This window comes from Zootoca vivipara, chromosome 3 (genome assembly GCF_965207765.1).
Source record: "Zootoca vivipara chromosome 3, rZooViv2.hap1.1, whole genome shotgun sequence".
Lineage (NCBI taxonomy): Eukaryota > Metazoa > Chordata > Lepidosauria > Squamata > Lacertidae > Zootoca > Zootoca vivipara.
This window is the reverse complement of record NC_142586.1, coordinates 67305047-67325657: the sequence shown is the minus strand read 5'-3', so window position 1 is coordinate 67325657 and position 20611 is coordinate 67305047. Positions and strand designations below refer to the sequence as shown.

The 20611-nt window shown below is 42.4% G+C and overlaps 2 protein-coding genes across 4 annotated transcripts in view; both read right to left on the bottom strand.

The window, feature by feature from the left end:
- Positions 1-933: 933 nt before the first annotated feature.
- On the bottom strand, positions 934-13319 carry LOC118081958 (solute carrier family 22 member 2-like). 2 transcript variants are annotated; one of them, XM_088666298.1, is made up of 11 exons: positions 12642-12925; positions 11389-11489; positions 10445-10548; positions 6956-7110; positions 6132-6300; positions 5587-5701; positions 4925-5037; positions 3855-4069; positions 2977-3085; positions 2249-2361; positions 934-1221 (listed from the first exon to the last, which is right to left on the bottom strand). In XM_088666298.1, the coding sequence occupies exons 2-11, from the start codon at positions 11440-11442 to the stop codon at positions 1097-1099; spliced, it is 1272 nt and encodes a 423-aa protein (XP_088522424.1). In that variant the 5' UTR covers positions 11443-11489; positions 12642-12925; the 3' UTR covers positions 934-1096. The 2 variants fall into 2 exon arrangements, with proteins under 2 accessions (XP_088522424.1, XP_034964503.3); XM_035108612.3 differs by lacking the exon at positions 11389-11489 and having other exon boundaries at positions 12642-13319.
- A 3669-nt stretch (positions 13320-16988) lies between these two features.
- The window catches only part of IGF2R (insulin like growth factor 2 receptor), a 69870-nt gene continuing 66247 nt past the window's right edge, over positions 16989-20611 (bottom strand). For both annotated transcript variants that reach the window (XM_035108613.3, XM_035108615.3), the window contains exons 47-48: positions 19829-19898; positions 16989-18837 (exon numbers count right to left, since the gene is read on the bottom strand). In XM_035108613.3, coding sequence (XP_034964504.3) covers positions 18439-18837; positions 19829-19898 — 469 coding nt within the window. In that variant the 3' untranslated portion in view covers positions 16989-18438. The remainder of the gene's footprint in view (positions 18838-19828; positions 19899-20611) is intronic.

The window sequence follows — 20611 nt, the reverse complement described above, 5'->3', positions numbered from 1 at the left end:
AGGTCCTGCTTCTCCTATAGCCACAGCCTTGGATTCAAGCAGAAATCAAACATTGTGCTCTGCCTCTCTGGTTTCCAGCCTGGAACTTTACTTCTGGGTCATATTACATACACTTTCAACTCTAAACTCTGGCTTTTGTCCTCACTATATGAAAGTTGGGGGAGCCCCACCCATTTGCCATCTCACACAGAGCCCCCTCTCCTTTGCTTTCTTAACGTCTCATGACCTTTCCTTTGTTCTCTTAATGGACCATCACCCTGCAAAAAAAATGCCTCTCACACGTTTTTATGTATTTCCTTCCAACGTTCTTTTGCATAGATTTTTCCAAGGGTCGAGCCTCAGTTTTGTGTTTGTGCGATAATCGTTTGATTGAATCCCTCTACCACGTAGTGTTTTCTTGCCCTCTATATAGTGCTGCTCAGAGAAATCTCTCGAGTCCATTAGCCCAAAAACTGGTCGGGTATCCGGCAGAGGCACATCTTGCCTTCTTATTGCAAGACACAGACCTGTTTGTAACCTTGCAAGTGGCAAAAATTTTAACTTCTGTCCTATCTTATAAGAGACGTAATGGTCTCCTATACGAAAATTGAAATTCTTTTATTATATCCTATCCCTGATTTTGTATATTTCTCAAATATTTTATTTCTATCCATATTTTATTTTATTAATTGTAACTCAATTACTGGTATGAGTGCCTTGGTTGCTTCTGTATTTTTTATGAGCTTGAAGCTGAAATAAACTGATTTGGATTTGGAATGCCTCTCAGAATAAATATTCATCCTAGTTTGAAGATAGACAGATGGCCAATCAAAATGTATCATCACAACATTATTTGAATTAGGGTCATTTCTAAGAACTATTTTTTTAAAAAAAATGTGCACTATGTGCTACCTTTGCAATACTCATCCATTTAACAGATGCACACATAGGACAAATATATATATATTTATTTTTTAGTATCATGACCTTTACATTACAGTCAGTTAAAGTCCTCACAGTTTTATTTCCTAGACAAGCTGGTTAATTCTCAGAGTCTTTTATAAACTATAGTTGAAAGAACACTGACTTTCAAATAATACTTTCCATTTGCTTGTCATTAATTGAGCTGCTTAGCATGGTGCCGATGAAAGTTTTCTACGTCCTCGATGGTCTCAGGCAAAGTTCTCCCTTTGGTCTCAGGCAGAAATAGCACTGATGCAGCAGCAATCAAACCAACTGCAGCTGGAAATAAAACACATAAAAGGCAGTTTAGACCCAACATATGGCAATGCACATTTTTTAAAAAACAAGCTCACTGTAAATCACGAAGGAAGCTCAATATGCAAACCACCCCCTTGAATTTAGCACAACTCACTTCCAAGTAAATATGCTTAGGATTGAGTGACACTCTCTCTCTCTCTCTCTCTCTCTCTCTCTCTCTCTCTCTATATATATATATATATATATATATATATATATAGCCTAATACAAGCAGTGACCATTTCGCGTGCGGGTTCCATTTCACCCCCGTTTTGCCTTCTTCCGGTTTCAAAAGAGCCCACGCATGATCAGCATCAACTGGACATGCCTAAAATGATTGCTGCCTATATGATTTGCAGTACAATCCTATGCACATATACCCAGAAATGTCACATTAAATTCAATTGGTCTTACTCCCAGGTAAGCATATAAACGATTCAGCCCTAATGATCATGCACACTAGGGAAAACCCATAGTCAGTATCTCCACTGGTTAGAAGTCAGTGACTAGAATTTCAATGGAAGGCTGCATGGCTCTTTGGCTTATGATCCTTAAAATGGGCCGAATAACACAAACAACCCGCAATAGAATATCAGAGGCAAATAAGATCATTAGTTGCGTGTACATATTAAAATGCTGGTGTACATATTAAAATGTTCGATTAATTTTCATATAGATTTGGGTTGTTGTTTTTTAAAAATCACAAACTGATGTGAAAATCAAAAAAGAACTGAAGATTGGGAAAATCAAGAACATATCTAACAATCCAGGATAGCAGTGGGAAACGGTGCTGGATTAAGGGAATTTCCAGCAAAAAAAAAGGGGGGGGGGGAGATTGACAACTGTGGCTTGGAATAAGGGAGTTTCCAGCAAAAAAAAGGGAGGGTTGGCAGCTATGACCCTATTTGTGGAAAGTCTCCCTAGGTAGATTTTAAAGTAGAAAAGTGGCATAGAGATATTTTGATTTTTCTTTAAAAGAACAAGCAACTCAAAATAGAGGATTACTTACTAAAAACGACAAGAGGTAGCTTGGGCCAGATTTCTGCTAGTCTATAGACAACAAATGGGGAAATTATTCCACCGAAGTCACACATGGATGAACAGACCATCACACCAAGGTTTCTGATACAAAAGAAAAAACACACATTATATTATAAGTTTGTGTGTGCGTGAATTCAGACCTCAAAGCTAACATAAAACTTTATCCTTATCAACTGTGATTTTTCTTACAGAGGAGAAAGATATGCCTACATTCCAAACATTTTTTGGAGCAGATAGGAAGGGAAATATTTCCATAGTTACTGCTTGGTTACAAGAAAAATCCAGCTCATCCCCAAACCTTTAATTCTAAGAGGTCTTCTTTATCAAGACCACCATGCTGGGGTGTTGGGTGTTCCCAAATTCCCTTGGAAGCGAAAAATCCAGAGATTTGTTCTCACATTATGTGAACACTGGTATAAGCTGTCTTTCTACACACATGAAAGTGAAAGAGTATATGCGTGTTGATTTGTATAGCTCAACTATTGTGCAGACTGGTACACAGATTATACACTTGTTGAATATAACATGTGAAAACCCCTCAAGGAATAGCAGTACAGATTTCAGTTTCTTTTCAGTGAGAGTGCACAGGAGAGTCTTAAATCTGTAAATGTGCATTAATCTATATCTGTAAATGTGCATTAATCTATATAAAGCAATTTCAGAAGTCACCTTTCCTTTGGTAGTCAAAAGACCTACCTGAGAAATGTTGGATACAATTCAGTATTGACAAAACAAACCATTTCAAATGCCATTGTGACTCCTAATCTGCCCAGGCAAGCTGTAATAACCTTTAGCCAGTGCATATCTGGAAAGGAAAGATTAATATATAATTTTCTAAAGGCTCATTGAAGGAGGGCAATTAATACTGATGACATAACGGATTATCATTTCCCAGAGAACTGGTGGTAAATAAATCTCTGATTTCTTAGCAGTGAGAAGTTTGGAGGTCAGAGCTAATATATGGTTGTTGAGCTCTTTTGCCCAAAGTTGTTCACAAAGAAGTTGGACGTTTCAAAGCTATTTCTGAGGAAAATCAACAAAAACAACACCGCTGACATGGGCTGCCTGGCAGGGGTGTAGGAAAGGGGGGTGGGGCGGGTCGCCCCAGGTGCCATCATGGAGCGGGGGTGACAAATTATCAAATTATATTTGTACAAGTGAGGATGGGAGAAATTGGATTATAAATATGGAATGCACTCCAATATCCTGCGTAGTGTTGCATAGGATCCTGAGTGCAGTTTTTGAACAATAAACTAATTCACGGATGACTGCTGTGCAAAAGTCAAGTGGTGCAAGACCGTGGGGAATGTGCAATGCAACCTGAAGTTTTACTGCAGCATCTTTTGTAGTACAATGTTAGAAGGAATACTGTACCTAGTTACTTCTTGAACATGGTGCAACAACTTCCATTGGCCATATTGACTGAGCCTTTCTTACCACCTTACATATGGAATCTTCAGTGATTTCTTGGAAGGGGCAGACATATCCCACAACAGAGGAGAAGCAAACAGGCTGAACTGAATAAGGCTCCTCTCTCTCACCCTGCAGGGAAATGGATGAATTGACCAACTTGCCTTCTGGGGTGAAAGCTGCAACAAGGCAAGCCGCTCCTGCCACCAGATTTGCAGTAGCCCAGGGATAGCGGCGGCCCATGCGTTCCGTCGTGAGTATGAGTATGAGGGCTGCTGGAAATTCAACTAGAGACGAGTAAAAAAAATCCAGGTAAACATTGTCTCCAGAAATTCCAAGGTGTATGATGAGTCCTTGGTACATGATGGCACTTGTGAACCTAGGAAAAGAAGAACCACCACGTTAAACGTGAAACAATGTGTTCGTCTGAGAGGAGGCATGTTCCTTTGAGAAATCTGAGACAGATATCCAGGAACTATGACTCAATGTAGGATATTTTGGTCTCAAACTGTATTGCTAACCGTTGAAGGTGATACATGGTGAGGTTTTATCTATTAATTTATCTTTCTTCCCTTCTTCCCATTCTCATCCTTCTCCCTTCTTTCTACTGAGGACAAACATTGGGAAAGCAAACTGGGATTGGACAAATACTGTAAATATACTTTGCTTTCCGATAGTCCTCTGGGCTCTTTTGACTAATTCTAGCTCTAGATTATTATCAACTCTCTTTCTCCTTTGTCTCAGGATCAGTGGGTATACTTTGACAAATCCAAAAGACCGGGCTAAATGGGAGGAGAGAATTGAGACGTGGTGAGTGCATGACATCCTTGGAATGGAATAGATCACTTCTCCTGACATGGGATAGTTCAGTGTGAAGATTGGTAGGCTATGGGAGGAAGCCTCTGGCCTGGGCACCCTTTCCCCTTCTCTCCTGCCTATGAATTGGGACACTCAAGTAAAAATGACTACACAAGTAGGTCTCACTAACTACGAGAAAGAGATGGGCAGATTGTGCAAGCAAGGCCTAAATGCATGAATCCAGGTTGTATTCCAAGTTCCCATGTATGCTGATAAACGACATGTGGACTTCAGGCTTATTGCTATACCCTGTTGCATGTTTATCCTTAAACACAAAGGTCATGAATAAAATGATCCTCAGTAAGAATGTGCATGCAGGGGGCAGTCGTGTATTAAACAAGCGAGGAAATTAATAATAAAGTTAAGGGTCTCTTACCAGTTATACATCAAAATAAAAGTGTATTTTCTCATCTGTGTTGTCCTCACAAGATCCATCAACGAAGGCCCTCGGTTTTCTTTCTCTTCTTTCTCTTCTTCAAGGCTTATACTCTATAAGATAACTGTTGCAATATTAACCAAGGGTAAAGGACCAGGGACATTTTACAGTTTAAACAGGGAGATCCCAGATACCAATTGCTTCCCAGAATGCCCCTGGAATGGCCTCTTAGTCCCCTTACTAGGTCAGAGTTTGTGTGTTGCTTTGGCTAGGGCATGAGAGGAGCTGGTTCTGCTGGAGAGGTAAACTGTGGCAGTCTATTTCCCTCCCCAATGTTGGAATTCTGCTTCCAATATTACAGGGATAGATTTGACCTAACCAATGGCTCCAGGGATGCCAACTTGAATAAAATAGGGTGGGGTAGGTAAGCCCCACCCCACATAATTGATCACATGATGTGGTGCACACACACCATTTGAATAGCAATGCCCATCAACTGGGGGTGGGGTGGGGGCAGATGTCTCAATTTGGGGGGGCAAAGACCCCCTGGCCCCTAGGAGTTGGCTCCTGTGAATGGCTCATAGGATGCCATCCCAAGGAGCATATACTGTAGTTACAACAGCATACTAAGGAAGCTACTACTTTGTATGCATAAAATTCACCTCAAAACCGGCAGGCATGACTTTCCCATTCTTTTTAGCAATGTCACCCATGATTTCCATAGCTCTGCCATTCTGTCCTTGAGAGATCAGCCACCTAGGAGATTCCGGCAGGCACCTGCAAACAAAAGCAGGATTCCAGAAAAGCAGCCTTATGAGGCTGTTGCAGGAAGACTCATGGTAAAATCAAGATGAAATGAAATTCAGCCATGCCAAGTCCTCACTGCTCCTCGAAGCTCGTCCGTTTTGTGTCAATACACATTGCCAGGCTCCAACAATGCGCCATAATAGAATGCAAAGGAAGCTATTTTGCGGCGGTGCATGATCGGCACCAGGCAAGTGTGCGCGCATCCATGCAGTATGCCCAAGAATGAATGTATGGATAGTATGAACTTGTGTGCTTAGGAGGGGCGGGGGGGGGGAGGCATGGCTGAGATGTGGTACCTGCACACATAAAATCCTCCTGGGATGTTGAAAACTGGGTTTTATAGAGATGGCAAGTACTGGCACTGAATCAGAAGACAGAACGTAAGCAAAGAGCACCTTACCAGTAGTAGAACAAAAGAAGGAAACATGGCAGAGTAATGGCAAGTTGCAGCCATCTCCAGTGAGGAATCGCATAAGCCACAGCATCAAGGATGAGGAGGCCGACAGCAAATGCTGTTTGGTAAAGAATAGCCACAATCCTCCTGTAGCTTGGACCAACAATTTCTGTGACTGGAAAATAAATGAGTTGATCTCACAAAGACAGTTCTGAACTGAAATCTAGCTTTATTCCCGTAGAAAATACTGAGCTAGATGGACCAGTGGTCTGACATTCCGCTTACTATTATGATTACTACTACTACTACTACTACTACTACTACTACTACTACTACTACTATATGTATACTGCCCTTCACCCAAAGATCACAGGCTGGTTCACAACATAAAAATACAAAATGAGAACACAAAATACATAATAAAACAAAAACAAACCAATAGCCCCCCCCCCACAAACAGATTTAAAAGGCCGTAGAATGTATTATTAGCAATGTACTTTGAAGAACAAACACATACAAACAGGATAATGAACAATAATGCAAGTATATTTTCATTTTTGTGGGTCTTATTATTGATTGTGTTTCATACACAAGGACCGTTATTGCACATTGTAAAAACTCAATGTACAGAAGCTCCTTTGTGCCCAGGACAAAGAGAGGGAGCGCATATTCACGCAGATTGAGAACCTGTGACTCTCTGGATGTTTTTTCCCATCATGACCCCAACCAGCATGACCAATGGAGCTGCAGTCCAACAACATCTGCTTTGATCCAGTGACTGGGCAGATTATTTCATCCGTAAGTAACATCAATGAGGGTGTCACACTTACTTAGAATGTAGCCTGCTGTCCAGCTGGCCTTGCTGATTAGTCCTTGGATGAAGCGAAATATCACCAACCATAAGTAGCTTGGTGCCAAGGCCACAAGAACTCCTGCGATGGAAGTGACCAGGGTGTTAATTAAGAGACTTGTTTTACGTCCGAACCTGAATTGAGGGTGAGTGACAGAAAAGATACAGAAGGATTTTTTTTCAAAAACACATGCAAAAGCATGCTTTCATTCATGAATTAAGAACATTGGAATATAAAATAAGCCAGCTGGATGAGGCCATGAACCATCTGGTCCAGCATCCTATTATCACAGTGGGCCCCCTCAAGCAAGACCCAAGCACAAGAACATTCTGCACTCTTGTGGTTTCCAACAAATAGTTTTCAAGGGCATTACTTGTTTGGGTTTTTGCTAAATTGGTAGCATGAAAAACCATCAGATTACTTCTTCACACAATCAACTCTAGGACAAGCAATTAACACTGGGCAGAAAGCCAAGGTCTGCTTCTGCCATAGTAACAGCTCTCTCATTGGTTGATGATCAGCACTGAGCTCTGTTATCAGAGAAAGCTAGCACAGTATGTGGTGTGGTGAGTGTAGGAGGAAAGGTGCTGTATCGGTTGTGTGTGAGAGAGAGAGAGAGACAGAGACAGAGACAGAGAGAGAGAGACAGAGACAGAGAGGAAAGGATTTATTTTACTTTGTTTTTGAGTTCTAAACTTGTACATAGAAACTCTGGATTTTCTTTTATTTAATAAATCCTGTAAATAGTTACTCTGGATCCAGACGTCTAGTCAAGTTACCGCCAGAAGCTTCTGGAAAAACCTGCGCAAACTCTGCTGTGTTCAGGCTGAAGTTACACCTGACACTTAAAAACACTAAGATTACTGCCTCCAGCTATGGAGGAAGAGCACAGTTATCATGGTTAGTAGCCTTAAATAGCCTTCTCCTCTATTTATTTGTCCAATCCTCTTTTAAAGCCACCTGGGTCAGTGGCCATTAGTGCCTCATGTGGGTGTGAGTTCCATAGTTTAACTATGTGCTGTGTGAAGATGTACTTTTTTATCTGTTCTAAATCTTCCAGCATTCAGCTTCATGTCCATGTCTATGAATTCTAGTATTATGAGAAAGAAAAACTGAACTCTGTCCACTTTCTCCATGGCATGCATAATTTCATAAATGTCTATCATGTCACACAAATGCTCCAACCTTTCCTTTTAGGGGACTTGCTCAATCTCCTTGATCATTTTGCTCGCCCATTATGATATTGGCAGGGGGTTTCCCCCCTCCCATTCCTAGCACGGAATTTGCATTTTTCACAGCTGCCACACATTGACCCAGTCTTCATCTGGCTATCCACTACAACCTTAAGATATTTTTTGCCAGGACATGAATCACTTTACACCTGTTTACATCTTATTGCCATCTTACTGCCTGTTCCCTCAGTGTGGAGAGGTCCTTTCGAAGCTCTTTGCAATCTGTGTTATTGCTTTTTTAAACAATTCTGAACACTTTAGTATGATCAACAAACTTGGCAATCTCACTGCTCACCCCTAACTCCAGACCATTTATTTTAGCCCATTTCTATCCCTCTCTTCTAGTGTATGCACACTCCTTACGGCTGTTTAAAACGTATAAAATATTAAAATATATCATACAAGCAGACCAAAACAAGATCGAGTGGAAAGACTTTGTAATTGGGCTGAGTGAAAATGGCTTCTCAAAATCCTCTGGGCTGTGGGAATGAGTCTACCTTGCATACGGAAGGTTCCAGATTCAGGCCCCAGCATCTTCAAGCAGGGCTGGCAGTGTCCCCTGCCTGAAACCCTCAAGAGTCACTGCCAGTCAGTTTGTAGACAATACTGAGCTAGATGGACCAAAGATCTGGCTTGGAATAAGGCAGATGTTATGTTCTTGCTATTTGTAGGTGATAAACCGGGGGGGGGGGGGAATTGCCAAATATTCTTGAGGGGAGGTGATGGTCTTTAACAGTTTTCCTCAGAAAAGAATTTTCTGAGGAATTTAGGCTCACTTAATGCTGAATGAGACTCTCCATCTTGGTGGCAGGAGGAAGCAGTGAGCTAAGTGAGGAAGACTGGAAGGAGAAGGAGGGGAGGGGCACGGCCCATTGTTCCCTTCAACAATACTAAAACAATACCAAACAATTCCACTGATTCCCCATCTGTCCTATGGCAATTCAGTATACTTAACAGCGATTGGGCAGTGGGTGGGAAAAGGAGAGAAGGTATCAATTTTGCTTTTTGAAAAAAAATCCACTTAAGTTATAGAACAGTACCTGTAGTGACCGCTCCACACATCAATGGGGGGGCGCTTTTTGCGTGGATGCGCGCAGCCCCCTGATCCCAGAGGGCGGCTCCCTGGAAGTTCAGGACTGGCACCGCCTTCCCAGGTAGGATGCCAGGGGTCTCCGCCTACCCAAGCCTGGCATCCAATCCTGCCTGGGGAGGTGTTGCCAGGGGATGGCCAGGTAAGGAGAGGGACGAACCGGCTTGGACAATAGCATTTGAATCTTACCTTCAAGCACCAGTTCATTCCAGAGCTTCTCCCACCCTCCACACCCTCATTCAATTTCTTTTGCAGGCTAACCTTTTCTCCACAGGTTCTCAGGCGCTGCTATGTCAAGGCCGCTGTTGAAGGATCGGAAAGGAAGTTCCCTGCATTGGCAGGTTTCACTTTTCCCGTTGCAATACGTCACAACTTGGCGGTGTCAGGCCTTGGGCGGAATTCTTTGGTGATTTTCCTAGAGGGAGGGGCATGAGGCGGAGACCTCACCCCCTTGCAGCGACAAGATTGGGGTATTGGGGGAAGCCTTGACCATGCCAATAGGTGTCATCACTTCCCCCTACCAGCGGCGGCGAACAGGGGGCCGGCTCTCTCTGCTTGAACATATGTTCTCCAGAGCCAGCCCCAACCCCCATACATGTGGATGACCCCGAAGCCTCCCAGAACCCCGGCTGGGGACTGGGAAGGATAACGCCCGATGCCTGAAGCCAAGGTCTCCCTACATCTGAATTTGAATAGAGTTGTGGCCAATTTGAATCCCATAGCACGTTGTCTCGTGTATTTATTCCGCTCAGGGGGTCGCCTGCAGGTTTGGGGGACTCCGCCTGTCCACGCAAAACATTTTGCTTCCTTTTCTTAAAACTGTGCATGCTGAAACCTAATTGATGCCCTATAGTACCACTGCCTGACTTTTAAATAATAATCTCAAAGTTGTCATATGGAGGTTTGATTGTGCAAATGAGAATATTATTCTGTACCCAAAGGAGTCTGTATGTGTCCGATCCAATAAACTATCAAATCCTGAGAAGCTTACACCAAACAGGAAACTGAGAAGCATTCAGTAACACAGTGGCATATAATATTAAATTAGCAAACATTTCTTAATGACTTTCTGCCATGCATGCATAGTATCAGCAAAACTGATCTCATGTTAGTTACTTGAATTTCACCTAATCATTCTGCACCTACCTGTCTGCTATGTAGCCAACACATATGGATCCAAGAAAATATCCAGCATTTACAGATGACTGAAATGCATCTAACTTCCAGGAGTCTTCGCATACTAAATTAAACTGTGGGGACACAATTAGGAATTAAATGACAAATCAGTTCTAAGTGCTAGAATGTAGGGATGACCAGATAGCAGAGGAAGCTACAATATCCCCATAGTCCACTGCCATTAAAGACTTTCTTACATGTTTGCTCCAACCACATGGATGCCAGTGAAGCAGGACTTCTTTTTCTGAGCTAAACACCTTACCTTTGCACCCTCTCCCTGGTTTCCACTTCTCAGCCACCTTTGTAGTTTTCCTTTAGAAGATAGTCAGGGTCCCTGTGGGAAGCACAAGCCAGTGTCTCCCCAAAAGAAAAGCATGTACTATTTTGGAACTGTATTTAGACACATCCAAGGAACCCAGAGTGAAAACCTGAAAAATTGCTTCTCTTTGCTCTTCCTTCCTTAGGACCACTACACACCAGTGTCTTGCTTCTCTTTACCTTTCTTATTTCACAGATCTTGCTCACTTTTAGCTTTTGGGGGATCTGAACCTTAGCTTTGTGGAACACCTTCCCAGCAGATGAAATCCTGAGTGTTGTCACATGCCTGTTTTCACTAAATATTATCAGGAGATGTGGATTGTCACGATCCAGCCTTTTAAGAGGCATGTAGGTGGTCTAACTAACATGCCTAATATTGTGGCTTGCTGGCAACATTACAGTGGGTCACATGTTGGACCTCTTTCCACATATGTCTGTGGGGAGAAAAGTTATTCTGGGAACATTCTTGGTATCTGAAGAAGTGTGCATGCACACGAAAGCTCATACCAATGACAAACTTAGTTGGTCTCTAAGGTGCTGCTGGAAGGAATTTTTTTATTTTGTTTTGACTACGTCAGACCAACACGGCTACCTACCTGTACAGTAACTGGGAATATCAGGTTTCTTAATTGATCCAATGTTGAATGCATGGGTCAGCACACCTATGACCTTGTGAATTCTGACCTGGAGGCCTGAGCTGTTACAACATGTTAAAAAGACACACCAGTCATGATAATGCTACAAGAGCATTACAATATTGTCTCTCTTAAACAAATACAGAACAGCAACAAGAAACTCCTGACCACATTCAGATGTGGTCAAGTCCAGTGCCACCGAGTGACTAAATGATATAATGGCACAGTCCGTACAAGGGGTGACCTTTTAAAAAGAAATTAAGGAAGTGGTTCATAAGTAGGGTAAAAGCTTTTGAACCTCCAGATAAGAGCTTTCTGGGTGTATGTTTCTGATGCTAACAATTCATAGACACATAAATATACAGAGGCATTCAAGTTTGGTGATGGAGTTAAGACATTGGAAATCACAGATTTTCCATTTGTTTCTTTGGCATTCCATGTGGAAATGCGGCAACTCCGCCTAGTGAGATTTACAGCCCAGCAGAAATGCCTGTTCCTTTCACAATCACTACTCAATCCACCTTCACCTTGCTAACAACCTTGCTAGCTTTGAGCAGTTCCAGATTTTTGCACAATGTAGTCAAAACTCATATTGTGCCTGCAAGTTATTTTGCACTACATCTTTCATCTTCCCCAGCCAGCATGGCTGTCCTCCCAAAACATCGGGAGGACACCAGGCTAGCGAAGGCCAGCCTCATTTATGCGAACTGTAAATCAAGCTGTATGATTATTTGCTTGAAGCTGACATTTCTAAATTTAAAAAACAGAGGATGGCCATCACAAAAAGTACTGGAGTTTTCAGGAAACAAAAGTGGATGCTATTGATTTCAATGTCTACTCAGCTTCCAAATGAAGCATCAGAATCTGACATGAGAACTGGCAGCATGAATACAACCTAACCTGTTGTAAAATGATTGCGTTTCCTCTATGTGGAATGTTGTTTGTATTTTTTGAAGCCCACCTGTACATACCACAGTGATACCCCACATCATCATCATCCTCTTCACAGTTTTGAGCTATACACCAGAGCATCCTACCCCACCCTGGTGACGTCGAGATGTTTTGGACTACAGCTCCTTTCATCCCCCACTACTGGCCATGTTGGCTGGGTCTGATGGGAGTGGTAGCCCAAAACATCTGGAGGTCATCAGCTTGTGGATGACTGTACTAATAGACCAAGGGAGAGCATGGGAAAGGCAGCGGCATCACCTTACCTCACTCACAATGGACCATATTGAAGGATCATAGACCCAGCCATCTTGGCAGGTTGTAAGAGAGAAGTTCTTATTACTGGAAAAGGCTTCCAACGGTTCTGTGCAGCTCAGCTCAGTTGCATTCCAGTCCACATCGTATCTCATACATTGATGGGTGAAAGTGTCTCCATTTGGAACCGTATAATTCACCTCCTGTTCAGGGCTCCAGCCACACCTGCTGCTTAACTCGGCAGCTCCAGGATTCAGGCAACGGTGCTCAGGTATAAAACCAAGGAAAACGACTCCCACATAGATCGGGGCAAAGGCAGCAGAGACGAAGCAAATGAGAAAAAAGGCTCTTTTCTGGAACAGGTCGAATTCCCCAATGTGCTCTAGAATGTCATCGAAGTTTGGCATTTTGTACAAAGCCTGTCATTCACAACACTGCTCCTAATTGCGCCGAGCAGAAATATGCTTAAACAACAGGACATCTGACCCCCAAGTCAAAGTATTAGTTTATAAATTATTAAGCCACCCCGGGCAACTTTTATATAAGTTTCGGGGGGGGGGGGAGGATAACTAAACCTGAAGGCTAGCATTCTTCAGTGTTAAAAGCAGTGGTAGGAACAAAAAGATGGATTTTGCTTTAAAGAAATCCAGAGGTCCCCTTTTCTCTACCTTGCTTCAAGTGAAGTCACCAGCCATATTTAGTCGCAGACAAGCAAATAAAAGGCGAAAGGTCACCAGTGCAAAAGACAACCGTTGACTTGTGACAAAGCATTTTGACAGAGGTAAACAAACCCCTGGCTGATAAATCCGGCCAGCCTTGGACATTGGAGCTGCTTTTACAGAGAGAGAATGTGTGCTTCCTGCAGTCCCTCAGAAGCTACCCCACTTCACCCTGTTGTTGATAATACCCTTGAAAAAGCATTGTAGGTGGGTGTAGGGAGTCCTGTGGATGCAACACACCACCACATGGGACCCCTGCCATTAGAAGGTGGGCCACCCACTGTTGGCTTTTGCCCCCTCTCCAACATTATCCCCAAATACTGAACTTTACCATTCCTTCCCATGGGAGAAAGCAGCTCTTCACCTCTTTGGTGGAAAGTTAAGAGGTGCATTGAAGAGAATCCTGGGCAGGAGACAATAAGTAGTAGTAGTAGTGGTAGTAATAATAATAATAATACCCCGCCCATCTGGCTGGGTTTCCCCAGCCACTCTGGGCAGCTTCCAACAGAAAAATAAAATAAAATAACCGATTAAACATCAAAAGCATCCCTAAACAGGGCTGCCTTCAGATGTTTAAATATGCCTAAATATGCCTCTAGTAAGCCCAGGCCACATTCACACCATTCATTAAAAGCACTATGATACCACTGTAAATAGTCATGGGTCACCCCCTGCCCCGATTCCTGGGAACTGTACTGTTGTTAGGAGACTCCTATTCCCTTCACAGAGTTACAATTTTCAGTGTTCCTTAGGAAGTGGGATTGATTTGTTAAACCATTCTGGGAATAGCCAGTCCCTCCCTCCCTTCCTCTGGACATACATTAAATTCATGGAGCGTAAATGCACAAAGTAGATCCCGTCTACTTTGGCCTGCACACCCCCAGCTTGTGTTCTCTTTATTTATACGATGCAGAGAATCACGGAACTGATATCGACAATCACCACAGAAGACAGGTTTTCCACTTGCAATGCCCTTGCTACAGAACGGCAATAGATCTCTAGGAAGATAATTAACATCATCTTCAAGGGCACAGCATTCATGGAAGATCAGTGGCCTTGTCCCAGGAATGTTATATTCTAGGACCTTCTTTTTTTAAATGGGTAACCTAAGAATGTAAAGGTGTTCTATGTAAACTGAAGTCCAGTGAGTACTGAAGCAGAAAAAGGCTCAGAGCTAGTTAATGTATCGCTCAGTTGGTTTGGCCTGTGTTGCTGGAGACCCATCTATACAGTATGTTATTATCTCGGTGTCGTGAAGTTTATTTGGCTTTCTTAAAGCCCGTTTGCTACCTAATCACTTGTTTTCCATGTTTGATGCTCTTTGTACAGCCACTCTCTGCTGGGTTACTTTTCTGCAATAGCACTGGAAGTGCATCAGTTTGCATGTCTTGCATTAAATCTTCAAGGATAATTGTGTACTAATTTGGGGGGGGGGACACGACCATATCAGGATGAAGGCTTCTCACAAGTATCTGGTCTGATCTGGTAGGTGAGCTGCTTCCTATGTTTTTATATTTTGTATTTGTAGATATTAGTGGTGTTCATATAACTCAAGTCTCACCTTGCATCAGTTTTTGCTTTTAAAAAAACACACGTTTTTGAGTTGCTGCCTATTTTAAGTTGCAATTTGTGTTGAGAGTTGCACAACACGATATGAAGCTCCAAGTCCCCAAATCCCTCTTTCTGAGAATCTAAAAATTGCTGAATCCCTGCCCCATTTGGCCTATCTTCCCCTATCAGGTAGATTTTAAGTCTAAAAAACAGTCCATGGGCTTTCATGGCAGAAGTAAAAGTATTTCCCTTTCCAACATAATGAATATTAGAGTAGTAACTTTATTAGGTCAACTAAAACAAAAACAAAGAGTTTCATGTTCATATTCCCAAGGGGGAGTGGAAATTTGTGGAGGTATCTGAAAACAAAGAAAGATTGAGGGAAAGTTAACCTGGTCATTCTTGGCCAGGAAAAGGCCACTTGAAACATCTGGACAGTGAAGCAGTAGTGAGAAAAAGAATGGAATATATTTTGTCTGGCTGAGTTTGTTTATTCTGTGAGTAAAAGCATTCCTACTCCACAGAACATCTGTTGAAATCTTGTATGTTGGTTGGTATCTTAGCTTGTGTTCAGTTATCAGTGTGCTTCTTGAGTGTGTGCCGTTCATACAAACTTCATTGATCCTATGTTCCATTACTACCATCGTTTTTCAGGAATACAGATAGCTCTGGGCCAATTAGTTTGACTGTACTGGTCAAGGCCTGGCACAGAAGGGGTCAACTGAATCTATACATTGCTAAAATGTCAGCAATTCTGAGCTGGTAACCACAGAAGCCATGTTGTGCACTGATAAAGCAGTGCAATTTGAGCCCAGTTCTGTACCACTCCCTTGCTTGCACTAACTTTTTATGTTATTACCCTATTAAACCACTTGCGTATTAGGGATAAATGCCTGTGACCGCTTGGAATCATCAGGGGTAATGCTTGTTGTACAGGTATGCAACTCTTAAAACTGACACTGTGATGCACATTTCAATGAAGTTCTCTTTACAAATGGTAAACACGTGTGCAAGGGTATATAATAGAGAAGACCCCCCCCCAAAAAAAGCAAATTTAGGGCACAGTGGAGAGAGAAACGAACTAAAAAATGGTTATGCTCTGCTGTTAAGCTTCTTGACTACTTGCCAATCATCTGGGTGGTCTTCAGATTTGTGGACAATGAGAAAGTAGAAAGACGTCTAGAAGAGCAGCTTGGAGAGACATGGAAGCATTTTTAAAAAGAAAAGCAAATACCACAAAAGGCAAATCATATCTGGATTAAAGCCTGAGATAGTGGGAGGTAGTGTGTGTAGTGGTTAGTTCCCACTTGGCCAGAAAGATCACCAGGTAACCTTGAGCCAGTGATCATCGCTGTTGCCATACCTATCACACAGGGTCTGTTAAAAGGGGCAGCTCCTTGGAAAAAAGGAGAGACCAGAACATAATAGAATAGGATGGCTTTCTCCAGGCGTCTGAACAACAGGAACAGGCAAACAAATGATGGAGTGCTGGTACTTGGGGGCCACCAGAGCAAGTAGACATCTGGTTGCCACTTGCCTACCAGAAAAGGCAGAGTGCTCAGAGAAGGGCCTCCAATAGAGTTTGGCTGATGGGCAAGTTCATGTGGGATAAAGTACAGTTCTGAAACTTGTTCTACCATATAGCACTTTCCTTTTGAGAAAACAACAACATACCAGCACCCAATAGTCTTCTGAAATGTCATTCCAGCTCAGCAATTTTAGACCATTTTGTTTACTCTGAGACATCCAGTAGTGATGTTCAGACTACCCTTGGCTTTAAGTTAGCTTGAGCTAAGCATTCTGGCAAATCCTTTGTGAAGCAGAACTTCTACTGTGCAGTGAGGATCCAGAGGTCCCTTGCTGTTTCCAGGGCTTAGAAGTCCTTGAACCAAGCCCACTCAAAGTAATGAAGTGGACTGCCCCTCTTCCTAATGATTTTGACTATTCATTCTGCTTCTGCGGTAGTAGTCTGGCAGATCTTTAGAATGTGTACTCAGAATTGTACAGAAAAGTTCTCTACATCTCCATCTCTGTTCTGAGACCCATTACAAGGTTATGTAAAATAATGAAAAATTAATCTTATATAGATTCCTGGGAAACATAATTTAGCTTTTATTGAAATCATTTGAACACTTTTTGTTACATTAAATCAGATTCCTAAGTGGAAGCCAACCTTAAGCAAACCAGTGTAAATAGGAAAAGGTATAAACAAGGAAGAGCTTCTAGCCAGTGTTAAATACTGGTGCATTGTCCATAGAAACTTGCTCTTTGCCCGTGAGATCCGTCAGAAACACAGAGTAGGTGTCAATAGCTATAGGGAGATCTTCATTCAATGTTGCCAACAACACTTTAATTTCAGTGGCTCCAGCAGGCAAAACTGACCTGGATGTTCAGTGATATTACCCAAAAACATTTGTTGCACCTCAGTGTCCACCAAAATTCAAGTTTGTGTCTGTGCAATTAAGGCTTCTGTTGGCCTGTGGCTTTGAGCAGGCATACCTCTCCCAGGGCAGTGAAGCTGATGTTCTAGAAATTCTATAGCTTGGCTTGGAATAAATTAGTTACACATGGTAGGGTTAGGAGACTCTTCCAGAAGGGCCATTTCCCAAAAAGGACAGGGTTTCTCCTGCCTTCTACAGCCCCTAAAGCAGGATCGCATTTCAAAAGAGGTACAAGTGTTCTCATCACGACAACATTAGGAGGAGTTACAACAGTGAACATCTGCCTTCCTTACTGCTCCTCAAAAGAAACAGCAAAGTTACAGGAGAGCTCTGGGTTATTTCACCAAAAGTTTTGTAAATACTGATGAATGACTTAATGTGATTGGCTAACCCCACCCCCCAAAAAGAGACTCAACATGCAACAAACAGCCACTGTTCAAGGCTAAAGCTATGAAGATTCGTACCTTCCAGTAAAAACACTTCTCAAATCATAACGCATTTTAAGATAGGATACGGGAAATCAAACGTACAGGCAAGTTTAAACAGACCAGCTCCAAAATGTACATCAAAACAACCCAGCAAACATACAGAGGACCCCTCATCTCCATTTCATGGGATGGGGTGAATCTGTAACACAAACACCCTGGCCTGCAGGAAGAGCACGTTGCTTATTATTATTTTCATGAACCTGAGTACCCAGAACAATAAATAAAAAATAAGAGTGTTAAAATGCAAGTCTCGTCTTGAAGGTGAGGGGACTTCATTCAGATCTGAGCCTACCTTTTGGAAGCATTATGAAGCCTCTACAATCTACAGAGTGGGGAGAGTGCAAATCCTGGCTGAGGAGAAGAATTGCCACAATTCATTCCGGTGGATGCTAGAAATCCAATAATCACTAAACAGACCATTGTAAACAACTAGGATTGGCCCTTCTCTCCTCCTCCCACCTTCCCTTTGAAGCACTCCCTTGCAAAAGGCATCTGCAGCTAAAGTCTTCGTATTTGGTTGGAAGTATTTTGTTTGTCCCACCTTAATATATATATATACATATATATATGTGCACACACGCATGGAATTTTGATTAGGCACAATGAAGGTTAAACGTTCAACAGGTCCTCATCACTATCATCATGAAAGGAAGCTGTCTTCACCGAGTTCTGTAGTTTCCGTTGGCCAAAAGCGGTGCTGCCTTTGCTATTCTTGTTGCCATTGAGCAGGCCAGGCTTATCGTTGCTTGGAAGGTTAAGGATCTTGTCATGATGAAGCCTACTAGACTGGACGCCCCTCGCTGAATGAATCTTCACCTCTGGTATTGTGAGGACTTCATCCTCGCTGTCCATATCATCCACATGAAGAGAAGTGAGAGCATCTGACTTAACTACTTTGCTGGTGATGTGGCCGTTCTCATGCCCTTCGTTTCCTGACTTCTGGTTGGGTGCAGCTACCTCCTCCATGAGCCATTCCATTTCGTTCTCGTTCAGTTCTTCAGTGCTTATCTGCCATGTTCAAGAGGGTGCAGTTAACAAACAAAATTTTAAAGTCTTTGCACAACCATTCTATAGATCCCAAGATAAACCTCATCTTGGAAATGGGTCACAAGCTCAGTGGCAAAGAACCATGGGGAATTCAACCTGGCACCTCCAGTTTATAAAAAATCAAGCAATAACCAAGGGAGGATATTAGGAGCAAGTGATGGGAAAGGCCTCTGGTCTGAGATCCTGCTCCCTGTCAAGTAGATAATACTGAGCTATATGAACCATAGGTGTGACTGAACAAGGCGTCATCTTATGATCTACTATTTCATTTTACTTTTCCAATCTGCAAATGTCTTCTTACATACATATAAAAGTGTAGCTGAAACAATTCCTATTCAACCATTTTTAAGGAATTACTACAAACTTAACCTGGTTATTTCTTTGCCTCACCTCCACCCCAGGGCCGAGTATGGATTTCTATTAACTATGTCCCCTGAAGTTCATATTGGGAACGGGAAATCGTTTAGGAAATCTATGTACACCAAAAGGAGCTGGATCTATTCATTGTATCAATGTGCTTTTTTCTTGCTCCCAAGCTTCTGCACTTAGCTTGAAAAATACGTTCAATTCTCAGAGATTTGGCTTAAATCCCTTACTTAATACAGCCATACTGTATTAGAAAGCCCAATGTTCTGAGCATTCCCCACACCAATCAGATATGAAGCCTGGACATACGGAAATTCTTTCATAGGATTCTTCAAAAACTGGAATAGGACAGGAGGGGATAACCCTGACTCACAACAACTGAAAGTTATGAATACCGGTAATCAAGTTTGGTTTTTTAAAGAGATTCTATAGGACTTCAATTGCTAAGTAAATCTACTTTATATTATATCACAAGTAGCCCCTGATTACATGGAAACAAGTATGATTTTAAGCAGAGTTTGCAATCATGCATACAGTTCATAGCCTAACAGAGCAAACCCTCTGAGTCACTCAGAGAAACAATTACCTTTGTATACTTATAGGAAACATTAGATGTTCTCCGACAGCAGCTGGATATCTTTTGCTTCATGGTCTCTCTACAAAATAGCAAACATTAGCGTTACATACTTTGAGTAAAATGCCACTTACAAATTCACTACTTCATTCACTTCTATTATTACCTGCTGGCTTAGCCCTACCTCAGCTTCTACAGAAGGGCTGGGGAACTTGTGGCCTTCCAGCCATTGTTGGACTTGGATCAACCCCAGCCAGCAAGGCCAACAGGTCCAGCAACATCGGGAGGGCCATAGGTTCCCCAGCCTTCCCATTACACATGTAACTCAAATTTCTGCCATCTTAAAAAGAAAACATGCAATATTTTATGTGGAAGGGTGCACTAGAAGGAGCTTGCTCAGAGCAAGAGTACCCACTAACCTCTTCATTCTTCCCCTACACACCATCCCTCTTCAGTTGTTAAAGGATTTAACAGGATGTCGGCAGGTGAGAGGAAGAGAAGCCTGGTGGTCTGCTGAAGTAGTCAATTTTGAGGAGCAACTTGGGGAAGGAAGGAAGATGACTATGGAGGGGAGGGAGGGAGTGGATTGGTCACAGTGGAAAGCATGGAAGGCGGGAATGGGAGAATGACCATTGTACTAAGCCTGAGGATCATCTAGGCCAACCACCTGCAATGCAGGAATATGCAGCTGTCCCTTATGAGGATCAAACCTGCAGCTTGGTGCTACTGTTGCTGGTTGTGTGCTGCCAATGGATTAGAAGTGATCAACATAGCCCCCGCGTGGATTTGTGAAGA